Source organism: Oncorhynchus nerka, unplaced genomic scaffold (assembly GCF_034236695.1).
Source record: "Oncorhynchus nerka isolate Pitt River unplaced genomic scaffold, Oner_Uvic_2.0 unplaced_scaffold_1948, whole genome shotgun sequence".
Classification (NCBI taxonomy): Eukaryota; Metazoa; Chordata; class Actinopteri; order Salmoniformes; family Salmonidae; genus Oncorhynchus; species Oncorhynchus nerka.
This window is the reverse complement of record NW_027039378.1, coordinates 25,722-42,466: the sequence shown is the minus strand read 5'-3', so window position 1 is coordinate 42,466 and position 16,745 is coordinate 25,722. Positions and strand designations below refer to the sequence as shown.

Sequence of the window (16,745 nt, the reverse complement as noted above, 5' to 3'; positions counted from 1 at the left end):
AACTAACGTTAGTTAAACCTGTAGTCAGCACACAGTGTCAATGTTACAATCAACTAACGTTAGTTAAACCTGTAGTCAGCACACAGTGTCAATGTTACAATCAACTAACGTTAGTTAAACCTGTAGTCAGCACACAGTGTCAATGTTACAATCAACTAAACGTTAGTTAAACCTGTTAGTCAGCACACAGTGTCAATGTTACAATCAACTAACGTTAGTTAAACCTGTAGTCAGCATACAGACAGTGTCAATGTTACAATCAACTAACGTTAGTTAAACCTGTAGTCAGCAGACACAGTTACAATCAACAGTGTCAATGTTACAATCAACTAACGTTAGTTAAACCTGTAGTCAGCACACAGTGTCAATGTTACAATCAACTAACGTTAGTTAAACCTGTAGTCAGCATACAGACAGGGTCAATGTTACAATCAACTAACGTTAGTTAAACCTGTAGTCAGCACACAGTGTCAATGTTACAATCAACTAACGTTAGTTAAACCTGTAGTCAGCACACAGTGTCAATGTTACAATCAACTAACGTTAGTTAAACCTGTAGTCAGCACTGTACAGACAGTGTCAATGTTACAATCAACTAACATTAGTTAAACCTAACGTAGTCAATCAATAACAGACAGCACACAGTGTCAATGTTACAATCAACTAACGTTAGTTAAACCTGTAGTCAGCACACAGTGTCAATGTTACAATCAACTAACGTTAGTTAAACCTGTAGTCAGCACAGACAGGGTCAATGTTACAATCAACTAACGTTAGTTAAACCTGTAGTCAGCACACAGTGTCAATGTTACAATCAACTAACGTTAGTTAAACCTGTAGTCAGCACACAGACAGTGTCAATGTTACAATCAACTAACGTTAGTTAAACCTGTAGTCAGCACACAGTGTCAATGTTACAATCAACTAACGTTAGTTAAACCTGTAGTCAGCACACAGTGTCAATGTTACAATCAACTAACGTTAGTTAAACCTGTAGTCAGCACACAGTGTCATGTTACAATCAACTAACGTTAGTTAAAGTGTCAGCACACAGTGTCAATGTTACAATCAACTAACGTTAGTTAAACCTGTAGTCAGCACACAGTGTCAATGTTACAATCAACTAACGTTAGTTAAACCTGTCATCAGCATACAGACAGTAAACCTGTAGTCACGCCTGTCAATGTTACAATCAACTAACGTTAGTTAAACCTGTAGTCAGCACACAGTGTCAATGTTACAATCAACTAACGTTAGTTAAACCTGTAATCAGCATACACACAGTGTCAATGTTACAATCAACTAACGTTAGTTAAACCTGTAATCAGCACACAGTGTCAATGTTACAATCAACTAACGTTAGTTAAACCTGTAGTCAGCACAGACAGTGTCAATGTTACAATCAACTAACGTTAGTTAAACCTGTAGTCAGCACACAGTGTCAATGTTACAATCAACTAACGTTAGTTAAACCTGTAGTCAGCACACAGTGTCAATGTTACAATCAACTAACGTTAGTTAAACCTGTAGTCAGCACACAGTGTCAATGTCGTTAGTTAAAATCAGCACACAGTGTCAATGTTACAATCAACTAACGTTAGTTAAACCTGTAGTCAGCACACAGTGTCAATGTTACAATCAACTAACGTTAGTTAAACCTGTAGTCAGCACACAGTGTCAATGTTACAATCAACTAACGTTAGTTAAACTAACGTTAGTTAAACTTGTAGTCAGCATACAGACAGGGTCAATGTTACAATCAACTAACGTTAGTTAAACCTGTAGTCAGCATACAGACAGGGTCAATGTTACAATCAACTAACGTTAGTTAAACCTGTAGTCAGCACACAGTGTCAATGTTACAATCAACTAACGTTAGTTAAACCTGTAGTCAGCATACAGACAGGGTCAATGTTACAATCAACTAACGTTAGTTAAACCTGTAGTCAGCACACAGTGTCAATGTTACAATCAACTAACGTTAGTTAAACCTGTAGTCAGCACACAGACAGTGTCAATGTTACAATCAACTAACATTAGTTAAACCTGTAGTCAGCATACAGACAGTGTCAATGTTACAATCAACTAACGTTAGTTAAACCTGTAGTCAGCACACAGTGTCAATGTTACAATCAACTAACGTTAGTTAAACCTGTAGTCAGCATACAGACAGGGTCAATGTTACAATCAACTAACGTTAGTTAAACCTGTAGTCAGCACACAGTGTCAATGTTACAATCAACTAACGTTAGTTAAACCTGTAGTCAGCACACAGACAGTGTCAATGTTACAATCAACTAACGTTAGTTAAACCTGTAGTCAGCACACAGTGTCAATGTTACAATCAACTAACGTTAGTTAAACTTGTAGTCAGCACACAGTGTCAATGTTACAATCAACTAACGTTAGTTAAACCTGTAGTGTAGTCAGCACACAGTGTCAATGTTACAATCAACTAACGTTAGTTAAACTTGTAGTCAGCACACAGTGTCAATGTTACAATCAACTAACGTTAGTTAAACTTGTAGTCAGCACACAGTGTCAATGTTACAATCAACTAACGTTAGTTAAACCTGTAGTCAGCATACAGACAGTGTCAATGTTACAATCAACTAACGTTAGTTAAACCTGTAGTCAGCACACAGTGTCAATGTTACAATCAACTAACGTTAGTTAAACCTGTAGTCAGCACACAGTGTCAATGTTACAATCAACTAACGTTAGTTAAACCTGTAGTCAGCACACAGTGTCAATGTTACAATCAACTAACGTTAGTTAAACCGTTGTAGTCAGCATACAGACAGTGTCAATGTTACAATCAACTAACGTTAGTTAAACTTGTCAATGTCACGTTAGTTAAACTGTAGTCAGTGTCAATGTTACAATCAACTAACGTTAGTTTCAAACCTGTAATCAGCAACGTTAGACAGTGTCAATGTTACAATCAACTAACGTTAGTTAAACCTGTAGTCAGCACACAGTGTCAATGTTACAATCAACTAACGTTAGTTAAACCTGTAATCAGCATACAGACAGTGTCAATGTTACAATCAACTAACGTTAGTTAAACCTGTAATCAGCATACAGACAGTGTCAATGTTACAATCAACTAACGTTAGTTAAACCTGTAGTCAGCACACAGTGTCAATGTTACAATCAACTAACGTTAGTTAAACCTGTAATCAGCATACAGACAGTGTCAATGTTACAATCAACTAACGTTAGTTAAACCTGTAATCAGCATACTGTAATCAGCATAGAGTGTCAATGTTACAATCAACTAACATTAGTTAAACAGTCAGCATACAGACAGTGTCAATGTTACAATCAACTAACATTAGTTAAACCTGTAGTCAGCATACAGACAGTGTCAATGTTACAATCAACTAACGTTAGTTAAACCTGTAGTCAGCACACAGACAGTGTCAATGTTACAATCAACTAACGTTAGTTAAACCTGTAGTCAGCACACAGTGTCAATGTTACAATCAACTAACGTTAGTTAAACTTGTAGTCAGCACACAGTGTCAATGTTACAATCAACTAACGTTAGTTAAACTTGTAGTCAGCACACAGTGTCAATGTTACAATCAACTAACGTTAGTTAAACCTGTAGTCAGCATACAGACAGTGTCAATGTTACAATCAACTAACGTTAGTTAAACTTGTAGTCAGCACACAGTGTCAATGTTACAATCAACTAACGTTAGTTAAACCTGTAATCAGCATACAGACAGTGTCAATGTTACAATCAACTAACGTTAGTTAAACCTGTAGTCAGCACACAGTGTCAATGTTACAATCAACTAACGTTAGTTAAACCTGTAATCAGCATACAGACAGTGTCAATGTTACAATCAACTAACGTTAGTTAAACCTGTAATCAGCATACAGACAGTGTCAATGTTACAATCAACTAACGTTAGTTAAACCTGTAGTCAGCACACAGTGTCAATGTTAAAATCAACTAACGTTAGTTAAACCTGTAATCGGCATACAGACAGGGTCAATGTTACAATCTGTTAACAAAATTAAGTAAGTTTCCTTTTAAATTATTAATAAATATTATCCTGCTAACCACTATATGAAGAAGTTTAAGGAAAACATCAACTCAAATTGCTCCTTTTGTAATGACCAGCCAGAAGCAGTGTTGCATCTTTTTTTGGCATTGTATTCATGTAAGAAAACTGTGGCAAGACATCAGTAGATTTATAATTGAACACATTTATGAAGATTTTACACTATTGTGGAGAGATGTACTGCTTGGATTATTTACCTACGATAGAAATAAGCTGAAACCATTTTATGTAATTAATTTCATTATTGTTTTTGTCCAAATTTCATATTCACAGATGTAAATTTACAAACAAAACACCAAGTTTTATTACCTTACAAAAATAAATTGAACTGTACTTTAAGACAATTAAATACTCTACTAACAAAAAAGCTGTTAGAATAATAGGTGTATGTATGTCACTTATGGTCCTTGTGTAATGTGATATTGTACCCCCTCAGCCCAATTGTCCTTTGTATATTATTTATATAAACTTGTTGTCCCATATGTACTTCCTGTATTGATTTGTTGTTAATAAAAGTTTTTTTTAAAGGCCTATTCAGATACTCCCTTTTTGCCCATGTATTCCAAGTTGCTGCCAGGCAAGGGTAGACGATAACAAACAACAGGATTCTTAGCGAGAGGGGGTGTTGAACGTTTTCTTGACTTTACTCGACTTTTATAGATCACGTAAAATGTTATCCAGGAACTTTCTGAAGAAATATTAGGCTTCATGAGACGTTTATTTGTTTGACCTTAATTCCGTTTTGAAATGAAAATAGATTTTTGATTGCTCTGGTCTAGGGGCGCATCAGTTGCAGCCTTGAGAATCGAATTTTCTCTCCGCAACTCCCTAGTCATTATCTCTACACTACAACAAAGTAGTCTACTGTACTGTAGCCAACAATATTTCATTCCATACAAAGAAACAATAGCTTCCACAATGGATCGGGTAAGTCTGGCTTTAACAGTATAAGTGCTGTGTTGTACAAAATGTCTCGGCCTAGTTTTCATCGTCTTTGATCTTCCACTTCCTGTGTTCGGTTTAAACGGCTCAACAACAACAAAAAACATCACGGTAAAACTTGTTGGGATTTTTTTTCTTCGTCAAAGAAGCCTACTACTATATCATGTTTAGGAATCTGTGACTATGAACTAATTATCTCTCCTTCCTCCCAAAGTGTTCACATTCCTTTTGAACACTTTATCCATTATTTGACCAGATACTCAAGTGTCCGTTCTAACAAAGAAAATACATGTTTTCTTAAATGGAAGGCAATCGGTAAAGAGACAAGATCAGGTGGGACCATAATAGCCAATCAGAGGGCAGACATGCGTGTTTCCACAGCCACAGACGTCTATATCGCATTTTAATTTATTTAAGGTTAGGCATAAAGTCAGAAGTGTTGTTAAGGTTAGGGTTAAATCACATTTTAATAAGATACATTTTAGAAATGTGCGTGGTTTATGGCTTTGTTTGTGGTAACTAGTAACGTCCAGGCACTACTACCATATTATTTTTTTATTTAACCAGGTAGGCCAGTTGAGAACAAGTTGTCATTTACAACTGCGACCTGGACAAGATAAAGCAAAGCAGTGCGACAAAAACAACACAGAGTTACACGTGGGATAAACAAAGTACAGTAAATACCACAATAGAACATCTGTATACAGTGTGTGCAGATGAAGTAAGGAGGTAAGGCAATAAATAGGCCATAGTGGCGAAGTCATTTCAATTTAGCAATTAACACTGGAATGATATATGTGCAGTTGAGGATGTGCAATTATAAATACTGGTGTGCAAAAGAGCAGAAAAAAAAAATATGGGGATGAGGTAGGTATTTGGTTGGATGGGCTATTTACAGATTGGCTGTGTACAGCTGCAGCGATCAGTAAGCTGCTCTGACAGCAAATGCTTGAAGTTGGTGAGGGGGATATAAGTCTTCAACTTCAGTGATTTTTGCAATTAGTTCCAGTCATTGGCAGCAGAGAACTGGAAGGAAAGGCGGCCAAAGCAGGTGCTGGCTTTGGGGATGACCAGTGAAATATACCTGCTGGAGTGCATGCTACAGGTGGGTGCTGCTATGGTGACCAGTGATCTGAGATAAGGCAGATCTTTACCTAGCAAAGACTTGTAGATGACCTGGAGCCAGTGGGTTTGGTGATGAATATGTAGCAAGGACGAGAGCATACAGGTTGCAATGGTGGGTAGTATATGGGGCTTTGATGACAAAACAGACTTCATCCAATTTGCTGAGTAGAGTGTTGGAGGCTATGTTGTAAATGACATCGCCAAAGTCAAGGATCGGCAGGATAGTCAGACGACCAAAGGAGGAATTGGCTTTGGGGTGACCAGTGAGATATACCTGCTGGAGCGCGTGCTGCGAGTGGGTGCTGCTATGGTGACCAGTGAGCTGAGATAAGGCGGGGCTTTACCTAGCAGAGACTTGTAGATAACCTGTAGCCAGTGGGTTTGGCGACGAGTATGAAGCGAGGGCCAGCCAACGAGAGCATACAGGTCGCAATGGTGGGTAGTGTATGGGGCTTTGGTGACAAAACGGATGGCACTGTGATAGACTGCATCCAGTTTGTTGAGTAGAGTGTTGGAGGCAATTTTATAGATGACATCATCGAGGTCGAGGATCGGTAGGATGTTCAGTTTTACGAGGGTATGTTTGGTAGCATGAGTGAAGGAGGCTTTGTCGCGAAATAGGAAGCCGATTCTAGATTTAACTTTAGATTGGAGATGCTTAATGTGAGTCTGGAAGGAGAGTTTACAGTCTAGCCAGACACCTAGAATATGTGGACAACTTTAAATACCTAAGTCAAAACCGTCCAGAGTAGTGATGCTAGGCGGGCGGGCGGGTGCGGGCAGCGATCGGTTGAAGAGCATGCATTTAGCTTTACTAGCGTTTAAGAGCAGTTGGACAGTAGCTGCAAGGGGTGCGGAGCTGTTGGCCAGGGTTGGGGTAGCCAGGTGGAAAGCGTGGCCAGCCGTAAAGAAATGCTTCTTGGATTTATCGGTGGTGACAGTGTTTCCTAGCCTCAGTGCAGTGGGCAGCTGAGAGGAGGTGCTCTTACTCTCCATGGACTTTACAGTGTCCCAAAACGTTTTGGAGTTTGTGCTGCAGGATGCAAATTTCTGTTTGAAAAAGCTAGCCTTTCCTTTCCTAACTGACTGTGTATATGTAACAGTATAACTTTAGACGGTCCCCTCGCCCATACCCGGGCGCGAACCAGGGACCCTCTGCACACATCAACAACAGTCACCCACGGAGCATCGTTACCCATTGCTCCACAAAAGCCGCAGCCCTTGCAGAGCAAGGGGAACTACTACTTCAAGGTCTCAGAGCCAGTGACGTCACCGATTGAAACGCTATTTAGTGCGCACCATCGCTAACTAGCTAGCTATTTCACATCCATTACATATATTGGTTCCTGACTTCCCTGAAAAGTGTCCTACTTTTACAAATACACTCCTAACTACCTAATCTTTATGAAATGTATATTCGATCAAATAAGGCAGAAGCCAGATTTTGGGCCCAGTTATCCCTCTCACTTCACCTCTTCCTCGCTGTTTGAAGGGAAATGACTGGTATGAGATATATGGTGGAAACTAGCCCAATCCTCCACCAATCTAATGCTCTTAGATTTGTGGGTTGTAGTGAACAATTGAACATTAAAGGAAAAAGGAGATATTCAAAGTATGCACCCAATAAAATGTTTGGTTTAATATTAATCTATGTTGAATACTTCTTGCGGCCAACAGGACAAATCTAGCCCGTCCCCCTCCACCTTCCCAGAGTCCCCAGGTCAATCGCCTCCCTGTACTTTACTGCTGGGTCTGGTCGACTGCAGGAAAACACCGGGGCAGAGTGGAACTGAGAGAGGAGAAGAGGAACATGGAGATGTGATTTCATTAAGTAAGAACCATGGTGTGTGGATGAGACTACAGTCTGTTTCTGTAACAATTAATTGACGAGTTATATATTGATGAAAATATCTGGCTGTTCCACCCAAAGTGTAACTTGGTAAAACAAATAGTTTGATTTCACATAATTTTAACATTGTCATGTTATAAAGAGCACGTGTTCAACTTAATAAAATACATGTTTTGCCATCTCAAGAGGCTTAATGAAATATAAATACTATAGTAAGAGCCAATGTCCCAAATAAAGTAACAGGGTTGACCATAACAGGGGACTTCTGAAAACAACAAAAACACTACATTGGTAAAATAGCCCTTTAAACCAGCCATGAATCTGCTTGTGACGGCGGAATGGAAGCTAGTATTGTGCAACAGGAAGTAGTAATTGAATGCAGTCTTCACATAAAAAGTTATTGTTAAAACATCTCTATCATGTCTGTGTCTGGATAGAAGGGTTGAGATGCTCAGTTTCCCACCACAAAACAGCAGTAAATCCATAGAGTAGAACCAGCTCACCTGCTTTTACTCTGATTTGACTATTAGATGTTCAGTGTTTCTTTTGAAAACCTTTTTTTTTTTAAAGAATAGTTTCACCATATTAAAACAAGAGTTCAGTTCATGTAACAGGGTAGACCTTAAAATGAGGGACAGACGTAAATGAAAAATGCAGAAATGTCACTTTAGCAACTGTTTATTCATATTACAAATCATATTAATTGAATTGTCCATGTGTTCTGTATGTGTTCTGCACTTTATTTCATATAACAGAGATTTAAAATTGAATATTGGTGCACAATTATTACTGGAAAATATCTAAGGAACGCAAAAAGCATTAATTTCATGTAATGCCCCATATGTTTATGGACCCATATTTGCAAAACCTAACTATTCAATGTCTTTGTTTCACAGGGGACATCCCTAATCGTTGCTCTCTCAGTGGGAGGGGCTTATCATCTGGGGAGCCTCAACATCATGATGCTGACAAGAAAGAGAAGAGTCTCTCCAGATCAGAACACCTCAAGAAACACCAGCATAGAGGTATAGGGAAGAAACCTCACCACAGCTGCTCTGACTGTGGGACGAGTTTTGCTAAACAGAAGGATTTGATCATTCACAAACGGATTCACACTGGAGAGAAACCGTACCACTGCTCTCATTTTGGGAAGAGTTTCGCTGCATCTAAAACCTTAAAATCTCATCAGAGAATTCATACAGGGGAGAGGCCTTACCCATGCTTTGATTGTGGGAAATGCTTCAATCAGTCAGGAGACCTGACTACACACCAGCTCGTACACAAAGGAGAGAAGTCTTATAGCTGTGATCAGTGTGGGAAGAGCTTCAATAAATCAGGAGCCCTGACTAGACATCAACGCATACACACAGGAGAGAAGCCTTATAGCTGTGATCAGTGTGGGAAGAGCTTCAATCAATTAGTACATCTGACCACACACCAACACATACACACAGGAGAGAAGCCTTATAGCTGTGATCACTGTGAGAAAAGCTTCAGTAATTCAGGCGCCATGACTAGACACCAACGCATACACACAGGAGAGAAGCCTTATAGTTGTGATCAGTGTGGGAAGAGTTTTGCTCAAGATTTCTCCCTGACTACACACCAACGTATACACAGAGGAGTGAAGCCTTATAGCTGTGATCAGTGTGGGAAGAATTTCTGGACCTCAGGACACCTGACTACACACCAGCGAATACACACAGGAGAGAAGCCTTATAGCTGTGATCAGTGTGGGAAGAATTTCTATACGTCAGGACACCTAACTACACACCAACGCATACACACAGGGGAGAAGCCTTATAGCTGTGATCAGTGTGGGAAGAGTTTCAATCATTCAGGATCCCTGATTATACACCAACACATACACACAGGAGAGAAACCTTATAGCTGTGATCAGTGTGGGAAGAGTTTCAATCATTCAGGAGCGCTGACCACACACCAACGCATACACACAGGAGAGAAGCCTTATAGCTGTGATCAGTGTGGGAAGAGCTTCAATTATTCAGGAAACTTGACTGCACACCAACGCATACACACAGGAGAGAAACCTTATAGCTGTGATCAGTGTGGGAAGAGCTTCAGTCGATCAGGAGACCTGATTACACACCAACGCATACACACAGGAGAGAAGCCTTATAGCTGTGATCAGTGTGGGAAGAGCTTCAATCGATCAGGACCCCTGACTATACACCAACGCATACACACAGGAGAGAAGCCTTATAGCTGTGATCAGTGTGGGAAGAGTTTTGTTCGAGATTCCAATCTGATTGCACACCAACGAGTACACACAGGAGAGAAGCCTTATAGCTGTGATCAGTGTGGGAAGAGCTTCAATCAATCATTAGAACTGACTAGACACCAACGCATACACACAGGAGAGAAACCTTATAGCTGTGAGCATTGTGGGAAGCGCTTCAATCAATCAGGAAACTTGACTAAACACCAACGCATACACACCGGAGAGAAGCCTTATAGCTGTGATCAGTGTGGGAAGAGTTTTGCTCTAGATTTCACCCTGACTACACACCAGCGAATACACACTGAGAGAAACCTTATTCCTGTCTATGTGGAAAGAGCTTTGCTCATTCAGGGTCACTGAAAAAACACAATGCAGCACAAACATGTTTTCTTTTATCTCCCTCCTCTCAGGCACCGGTTCCAGATCCCTAAATAAAGTTTAAATAAAAAACATCTTGTAAAGAGTTATCTCCCATTCTCTAAGTCTGATTACCATGGTAACCTGTGTTGCTAATATGCAGCTCTGGATCCATATGTATCAAGCGTCTTGGAGTAGGAGTCCTGTGTGTGGGGGGGGTTTTCAGAGCTGTATGTTATTTCATTAACTCCTGTTATCCATTAAATAATGTAGGATAATGCTTCAACAATGGTAGGTGTATATTCATGTGTGGGGGAAATGTTGTCTGAAGACAGAGTCTTGAATTGTACTTGTCTCATACAATCATTGGTTCCTGTAGGTAGAGATATGAGGGTAGACGGTCATGACCCCCTCAGACCTTTTGGCAGAAGGCCCAGAATATGTTCTATATGTTAAGATCGGAGACGGTTCCAGTCACATGCAGTTCCAGTCACATGCAGGATCCAAACGTTAATGATGAATTAGTTATGAATAATGTAAATCATGCAAATATAACTTGTCTGTGTAAGCAGTATTTTAGGGAACTAAAGACTACCCTGAAAGAGCTCCAGATCGATGTTTACTCTGGTGCTTTAAGTTTGTTGGAACCTCTCCAGCTGGCTGATAATAAATAATTATTAATTGAAGTTTCACTGAGTCCCAGTTAGTAATTTTCAGAACACATGTCTTCAATACAAAAATACATTAAATCTATTGTCTTATGTGAAGGAGATGTCGCACTGCATGAGGCAAATGGTGGTCACACCAGATACTGACTACCTTTTTTTTTTAAGGTATCTGTGACCAACAGATCTGTATTCCCAGTCATGTGAAATCTATAGATTAGGGCCTAATTCATTAATTTAAATTGACTGATTTCTTTATATGAACTTTAACTCAGTAAAATCGTACAAATTGTTGCATGTTGCGTAAATATTTTTGTTGAGTGCAATAACAATTGAAGAAACTAATGGAAGATATAATTTCTGCCTCCCAGGTTGCAGTTCCAATGGCTTCCACTAGATGTCAACAGTTTTATACAAGGCTTTAGGCTTGTTGTTTTTTTAAATGAAGAAGTATTTGTAGTCTTTCCAAGGTGAGCGCCAATGCAAATATGACCTCTGCAAACATCAGGACATTTCTTTAAAAACTGCATTGTCAGCAGAAGAGCATTCTTCATTCTTTTACTTTCCTATTGGACATAGTAATCTCAGTCTGAAATATTATCGTTTTTTTTTTAGATGTTAGACATTCTGAGGATTAATAAAAAACATTGTTTGACTTATTTGGATTAACTTTGCTGGTAACATTTTGGAATCCTTTGTATGTATGTTGAAGGAGTGGATTATTGAATTCAATGGAGCCAACTAAAACAGCGTTTCTAGGATATAAAGAAGGACTTTATCGAACAAAACAACCATTCATTGTGTAGCTGGGACCCTTGGGATTGCAAACAGAGGATCTGCAAAAGTAAGTGATTCATTGTATCTTTATTTGTTATTTTGTGATGCCTGTGATGGTTTGGGAAATATGGAAAATATGCTAATGTGAGGCGCTGTCCTCAGACAATCGAATACTATGCAGTTCGATTACCAAGATTCTAAGCTTTTGAACCATGTAAGACACTTGTATTTTCATGAATTTTTAATATTACGATTTTATATTTTGAATTTGGCGCTCTGCAATTTCACCGGATGTCGTCGAATTTGATCCCGCTAGCGGGATCCGTGTGCTAGGAGGTTTTAAACAAGAGAAATGTAATGAGGTGCCTAAAATCCTGACCTCGGTGCCAGAGTATGCACGTTCGTGCTGAGTACCTTGGGACTAAAGAGAAAGACTGCACCCTGAGAATTACAGACCTGAGAGAGAACGATTCAGCTGAGTACAAGTTCAGATTTAAAACACAGAATGCAGAAATGGGGGTACAGCTTCCATGGAACAACTGACTGTCACAGGTAATATACTGTTGAAGTCAGAAGTTTACATACACTAAGTTGACTGCCTTTAAACAGCTTGGAAAATTCCATAAAATTGTGTCATGGCTTTAGAAGCTTCTGATAGGCTAATTGACATCATTTAAGTCAATTGAAGGTGTACCTGTGGACCAAGGCCTACCATCAAACTCAGTGCCTCTTCGCTTGACATCATGGGAAATCAAAATAAATCAGCCAAGACCTCAGAAAAATAAATTGTAGCCCTCCACATGTCTGGTTCAGCCTTGAGAGTAATTTCCAAATGCCTGAAGGTACCACATTCATCTGTACAAACAATAGTATGCAAGTATAAACACCATGGGACCACGCAGCCGTCATACCGCTCAGGAAGGAGACGCGTTATGTCTCCTAGAGATGAAGATACTTTGGTGCGAAAAGTGCAAATCAATCCCAGAACAACAGCAAAGGACCTTGTGAAGATTCTGGAGGAAACAGGTCCAAAAGTATCTATATCCACAGTACAACGAGTCCTATATCGACATAACCTGAAAGGCCACTCAGCAAGGAAGAAGCCACTGCTCCAAAACCGCATTAAAGAAGCCAGACTACGGTTTGCAACTGCACATGGGGACAAATATCGTACTTTTTGGAGAAATGTCCTCTGGTCTGATGAAACAAAAATTGAACTGTTTGGCCATAATGACCAACGTTATGTTTGGAGGAAAAAGGGGAGGCTTGCAAGCCGAAGAACACCATCCCAACCATGAAGCATGGGGGTGGCAGCATCATGTTGTGGGGTTGCTTTGCTGCAGGAGGTACTGGTGCACTTCACAAAATGGATGGCATCTTGAGGAAAGAAAATTATGTGGATATATTGAAGCAACATCTCAGGACATCAGAAGTTAAAGCTTGGTTGCAAATGGGTCTTCTAAAATGACAATGACCCCAAGCATACTTCCATACGGACCTCTGACAGTCTCTATGGGTGTGACACAGGGTTCAATTCTCGGGCCGACTCTCTTTTCTGTATACATCAATGATGTTGCTCTTGCTGCTGGTGATTCTCTGATCCACCTCTACGCAGACGACACCATTCTGTATACTTCTGGGCCCTCCTTGGACACTGTGTTAACTAACCTCCAGACGAGCTTCAATGCCATACAACTCTCCTTCCGTGGCCTCCAACTGCTCTTAAACGCAGGTAAAACTAAATGCATGCTATTCAATCGATCACTGCCCGCACCCGCTCGCCTGTCCAGCATCACTACTCTGGACGGCTCTGACTTAGATTACGTGGACAACTACAAATACCTGGGTGTCTGGTTAGACTGTAAACTCTCCTTCCAGACTCATATTAAGCATCTCCAATCCAAAATTAAATCTAGAATCGGCTTTCTATATCGCAACAAAGCATCCTTCACTCATGCTGCCAAACATACCCTCGTAAAACTGAACATCCTACCGATCCTCGACCTCGATGATGTCATCTATAAAATTGCCTCCAACACTCTACTCAACAAACTGGATGCAGTCTATCACAGTGCCATCCGTTTTGTCACCAAAGCCCCATACACTACCCACCATTGCGACCTGTATGCTCTCGTTGGCTGGCCCTCGCTTCATACTCGTCGCCAAACCCACTGGCTACAGGTTATCTACAAGTCTCTGCTAGGTAAAGCCCCGCCTTATCTCAGCTCACTGGTCACCATAGCAGCACCCACTCGCAGCACGCGCTCCAGCAGGTATATCTCACTGGTCACCAAAAAGCCAATTCCTGCTTTGGTCGTCTTTCCTCCCAGTTCTCTGCTGCCCATGACTGGAACAAATTGCAAAAATCTCTGAAGCTGGAGACTCACATCTCGCTCACTAGCTTTAAGCACCAGCTGTCAGAGCAGCTTACAGATCACTGCACCTGTACACAGCCCATCTGTAAACAGCCCATCTACCTACCTCATCCCCATACTGGTATTTATTTATTTATTTTGCTCCTTTGCACCCCAGTATCTCTACCTGCACATTCATCTTCTGCCGATCTACCATTCCAGTGTTTAATTGCTATATTGTAATTACTTCGCCACCATGGCCTATTTATTTCCTTAACTCCCTTATCTTACCTCATTTGCACTCACTGTATATAGACATTTTGTTTTATTTTGTTCTACTGTATTATTGACTGTATGTTTTGTTTATTCCATGTGTAACTCTGTGTTGTTGTATGTGTCGAATTGCGCTTTATCTTGGCCAGGTCGCAGTTGCAAATGAGAACTTGTTCTCAACTAGCCTACCTGGTTAAATAAAGGTGAAAAATAAATGTTGTGGCAAAATGGCTTACGGACAACAAAGTCAAGGTATTAGAGGGGCCATCACAAAGTCCTGACCTCATATCCTATAGAACATTTGTGGGCTGAACTGAAAAAGCGTGTGCGAGCAAGGAGGCCTACAAACCTGACTCAGTTACACCAGGTCTGTCAGGAGGAGTGGGCCAAAATTCACCCAACTTATTGTGGGAAGCTTGTGGAAGGCTACCGAAAAAGTTTGACCCAAATTAAAAAATGTAAAGGCAATGCTACCAAATACTAACTGAGTGTACGTAAACCACTGACCCACTGGGATGTGATGAAAGAAAAGCTGAAATAAATCATTCTCTCTACTATTATTCTGACATTTCACATTCTTAAAATAAAGTGATTTTTTACTAGGATTAAATGTCATGAGTTGTGAAAAACTGAGTTTAAATGTATTGTTTAAGGTGTATGTAAACTTCTGACTTCAACTGTAATCACCCAGCCTCCCAGACCTGCAGTCAAGAGGAGACTACCAGGGCACAGACCGTATGTGAAGTGGCCTGGCGCCAGTGACAAGAAGTTGTGGGAAACAGTGAATACTGACCTTACCTTGACCCTCGAGAAACTTCGAGGCACAGTGGAGAAGAAGTTGGAGAGGATGGGGGACATCATCTTTGAGTACGGGACAGAAAGATTTGGAGTGGAAGAGGCAAAAGGCGGGAGAAAGGTTCCAACCCCACCAGTTTCCAGGGGGCAACAAGAAATCAAGCGCCTCGTTCAAGAAAGGCGACAGCTTAAGAAACAGTGGAAGAAGGCCTCGGAAGTGGAAAAGGAGGGCATAGAGGCACTTCAGGCTGACATTAAAACCCGGTTGGCATCCCTCCGTAGAGCAGAGAACCTACGGAAACGCAGGAAGAAAGAACAAACTAGAACTTGATTCTATAAAGATCCCTTCAAGTTCCTTAAAAGTCTCTTCACGAAGGAAAAAGGTGGAGCTCTAAAAACAACAAAGAAAGACCTAGAGGAGCACCTGAGAACAACAAACTTTGACTCAAAGCGACATAAACATCTGGCCATCCCATCAGATATCCCACCCATTGAACCCCCAGAACATCATATTGAGACCAGCCCTCCGACATGGAAAGAGGTGGAAAACACAGTTCGACGGGCAAGAACAGCATCAGCCCCGGGGCCAAATGGAGTCCCGTACAAAGTGTATAAGAACGCACCAGACGTCCTGAGGTTCCTCTGGAGGCTTATGAGAACAGCTTGGCAAAAGAAGATAATACCCAAAGTGTGGCGTAGGGCAGGCGTGGTCCTGATCCCTAAGGAGAAGGATGCAGTGAACATCAGCCAATTCCGCCCAAATCTTCTTTAGGGTCATTGCCCAGAGGATGGCTGAGTACCTGCAAAGGAATGCGTATGTCGATACATCTGTACAGAAGGCAGGAATATCAGGGTTCTCTGGCTGCTTGGAACATTCCAGCATGATCTGGCACTAGATCCAAATGGCCAAGGTGGAGAAAAGGGACCTCCATGTAGTCTTCCTCGACCTCGCCAATGCATTTGGCTCTGTGCCCCATGAACTCCTGTGGGTTGCCTTCAGATTTTTCCACATACCGGACACCATGACAACCCTGGTGAAGTCATACTTCCAGGATCTGCAGTTCTGCTTCACCACCTCAGAGTTCACCACCTCATGGCAGTGCCTGAATGTAGGTATAATGGTGGGATGTACCATTTCTCCGTTGGCATTCATAATGGCAATGGAGGTTATCATCAGATCCTCAAAATGGGTTGTTGGTGGACAGCGAGTCGACTCTGGTTTCCGCCTCCCTCCACTCAGAGCCTACATGGACGACATTACAACATTGACCACCACTGTCCCATGCA

General features: G+C 40.9%; 1 protein-coding gene across 1 annotated transcript; it reads left to right on the top strand.

The window, feature by feature from the left end:
• The first annotated feature begins 5,156 nt into the window (after positions 1-5,156).
• LOC135567530 (zinc finger protein 883-like) lies at positions 5,157-11,280 on the top strand. The gene is made up of 3 exons (XM_065014892.1): positions 5,157-6,126; positions 7,824-7,989; positions 8,892-11,280. The coding sequence occupies exons 1-3, from the start codon at positions 6,088-6,090 to the stop codon at positions 10,595-10,597; spliced, it is 1,911 nt and encodes a 636-aa protein (XP_064870964.1). The 5' UTR covers positions 5,157-6,087; the 3' UTR covers positions 10,598-11,280.
• Positions 11,281-16,745: the final 5,465 nt, after the last annotated feature.

Bases quoted from the DNA above. Each gene is read 5' to 3' on its own strand.
- LOC135567530 (XM_065014892.1), top strand. From the start codon at position 6,088: ATGACCAGTGAAATATACCTGCTGGAGTGCATGCTACAG. The intron at 6,127-7,823 runs GTGGGTGCTGCT...TGCGGCCAACAG, and splicing joins TGCTGGAGTGCATGCTACAG to GACAAATCTAGCCCGTCCCC. The intron at 7,990-8,891 runs GTGTGTGGATGA...TTTGTTTCACAG, and splicing joins TTCATTAAGTAAGAACCATG to GGGACATCCCTAATCGTTGC.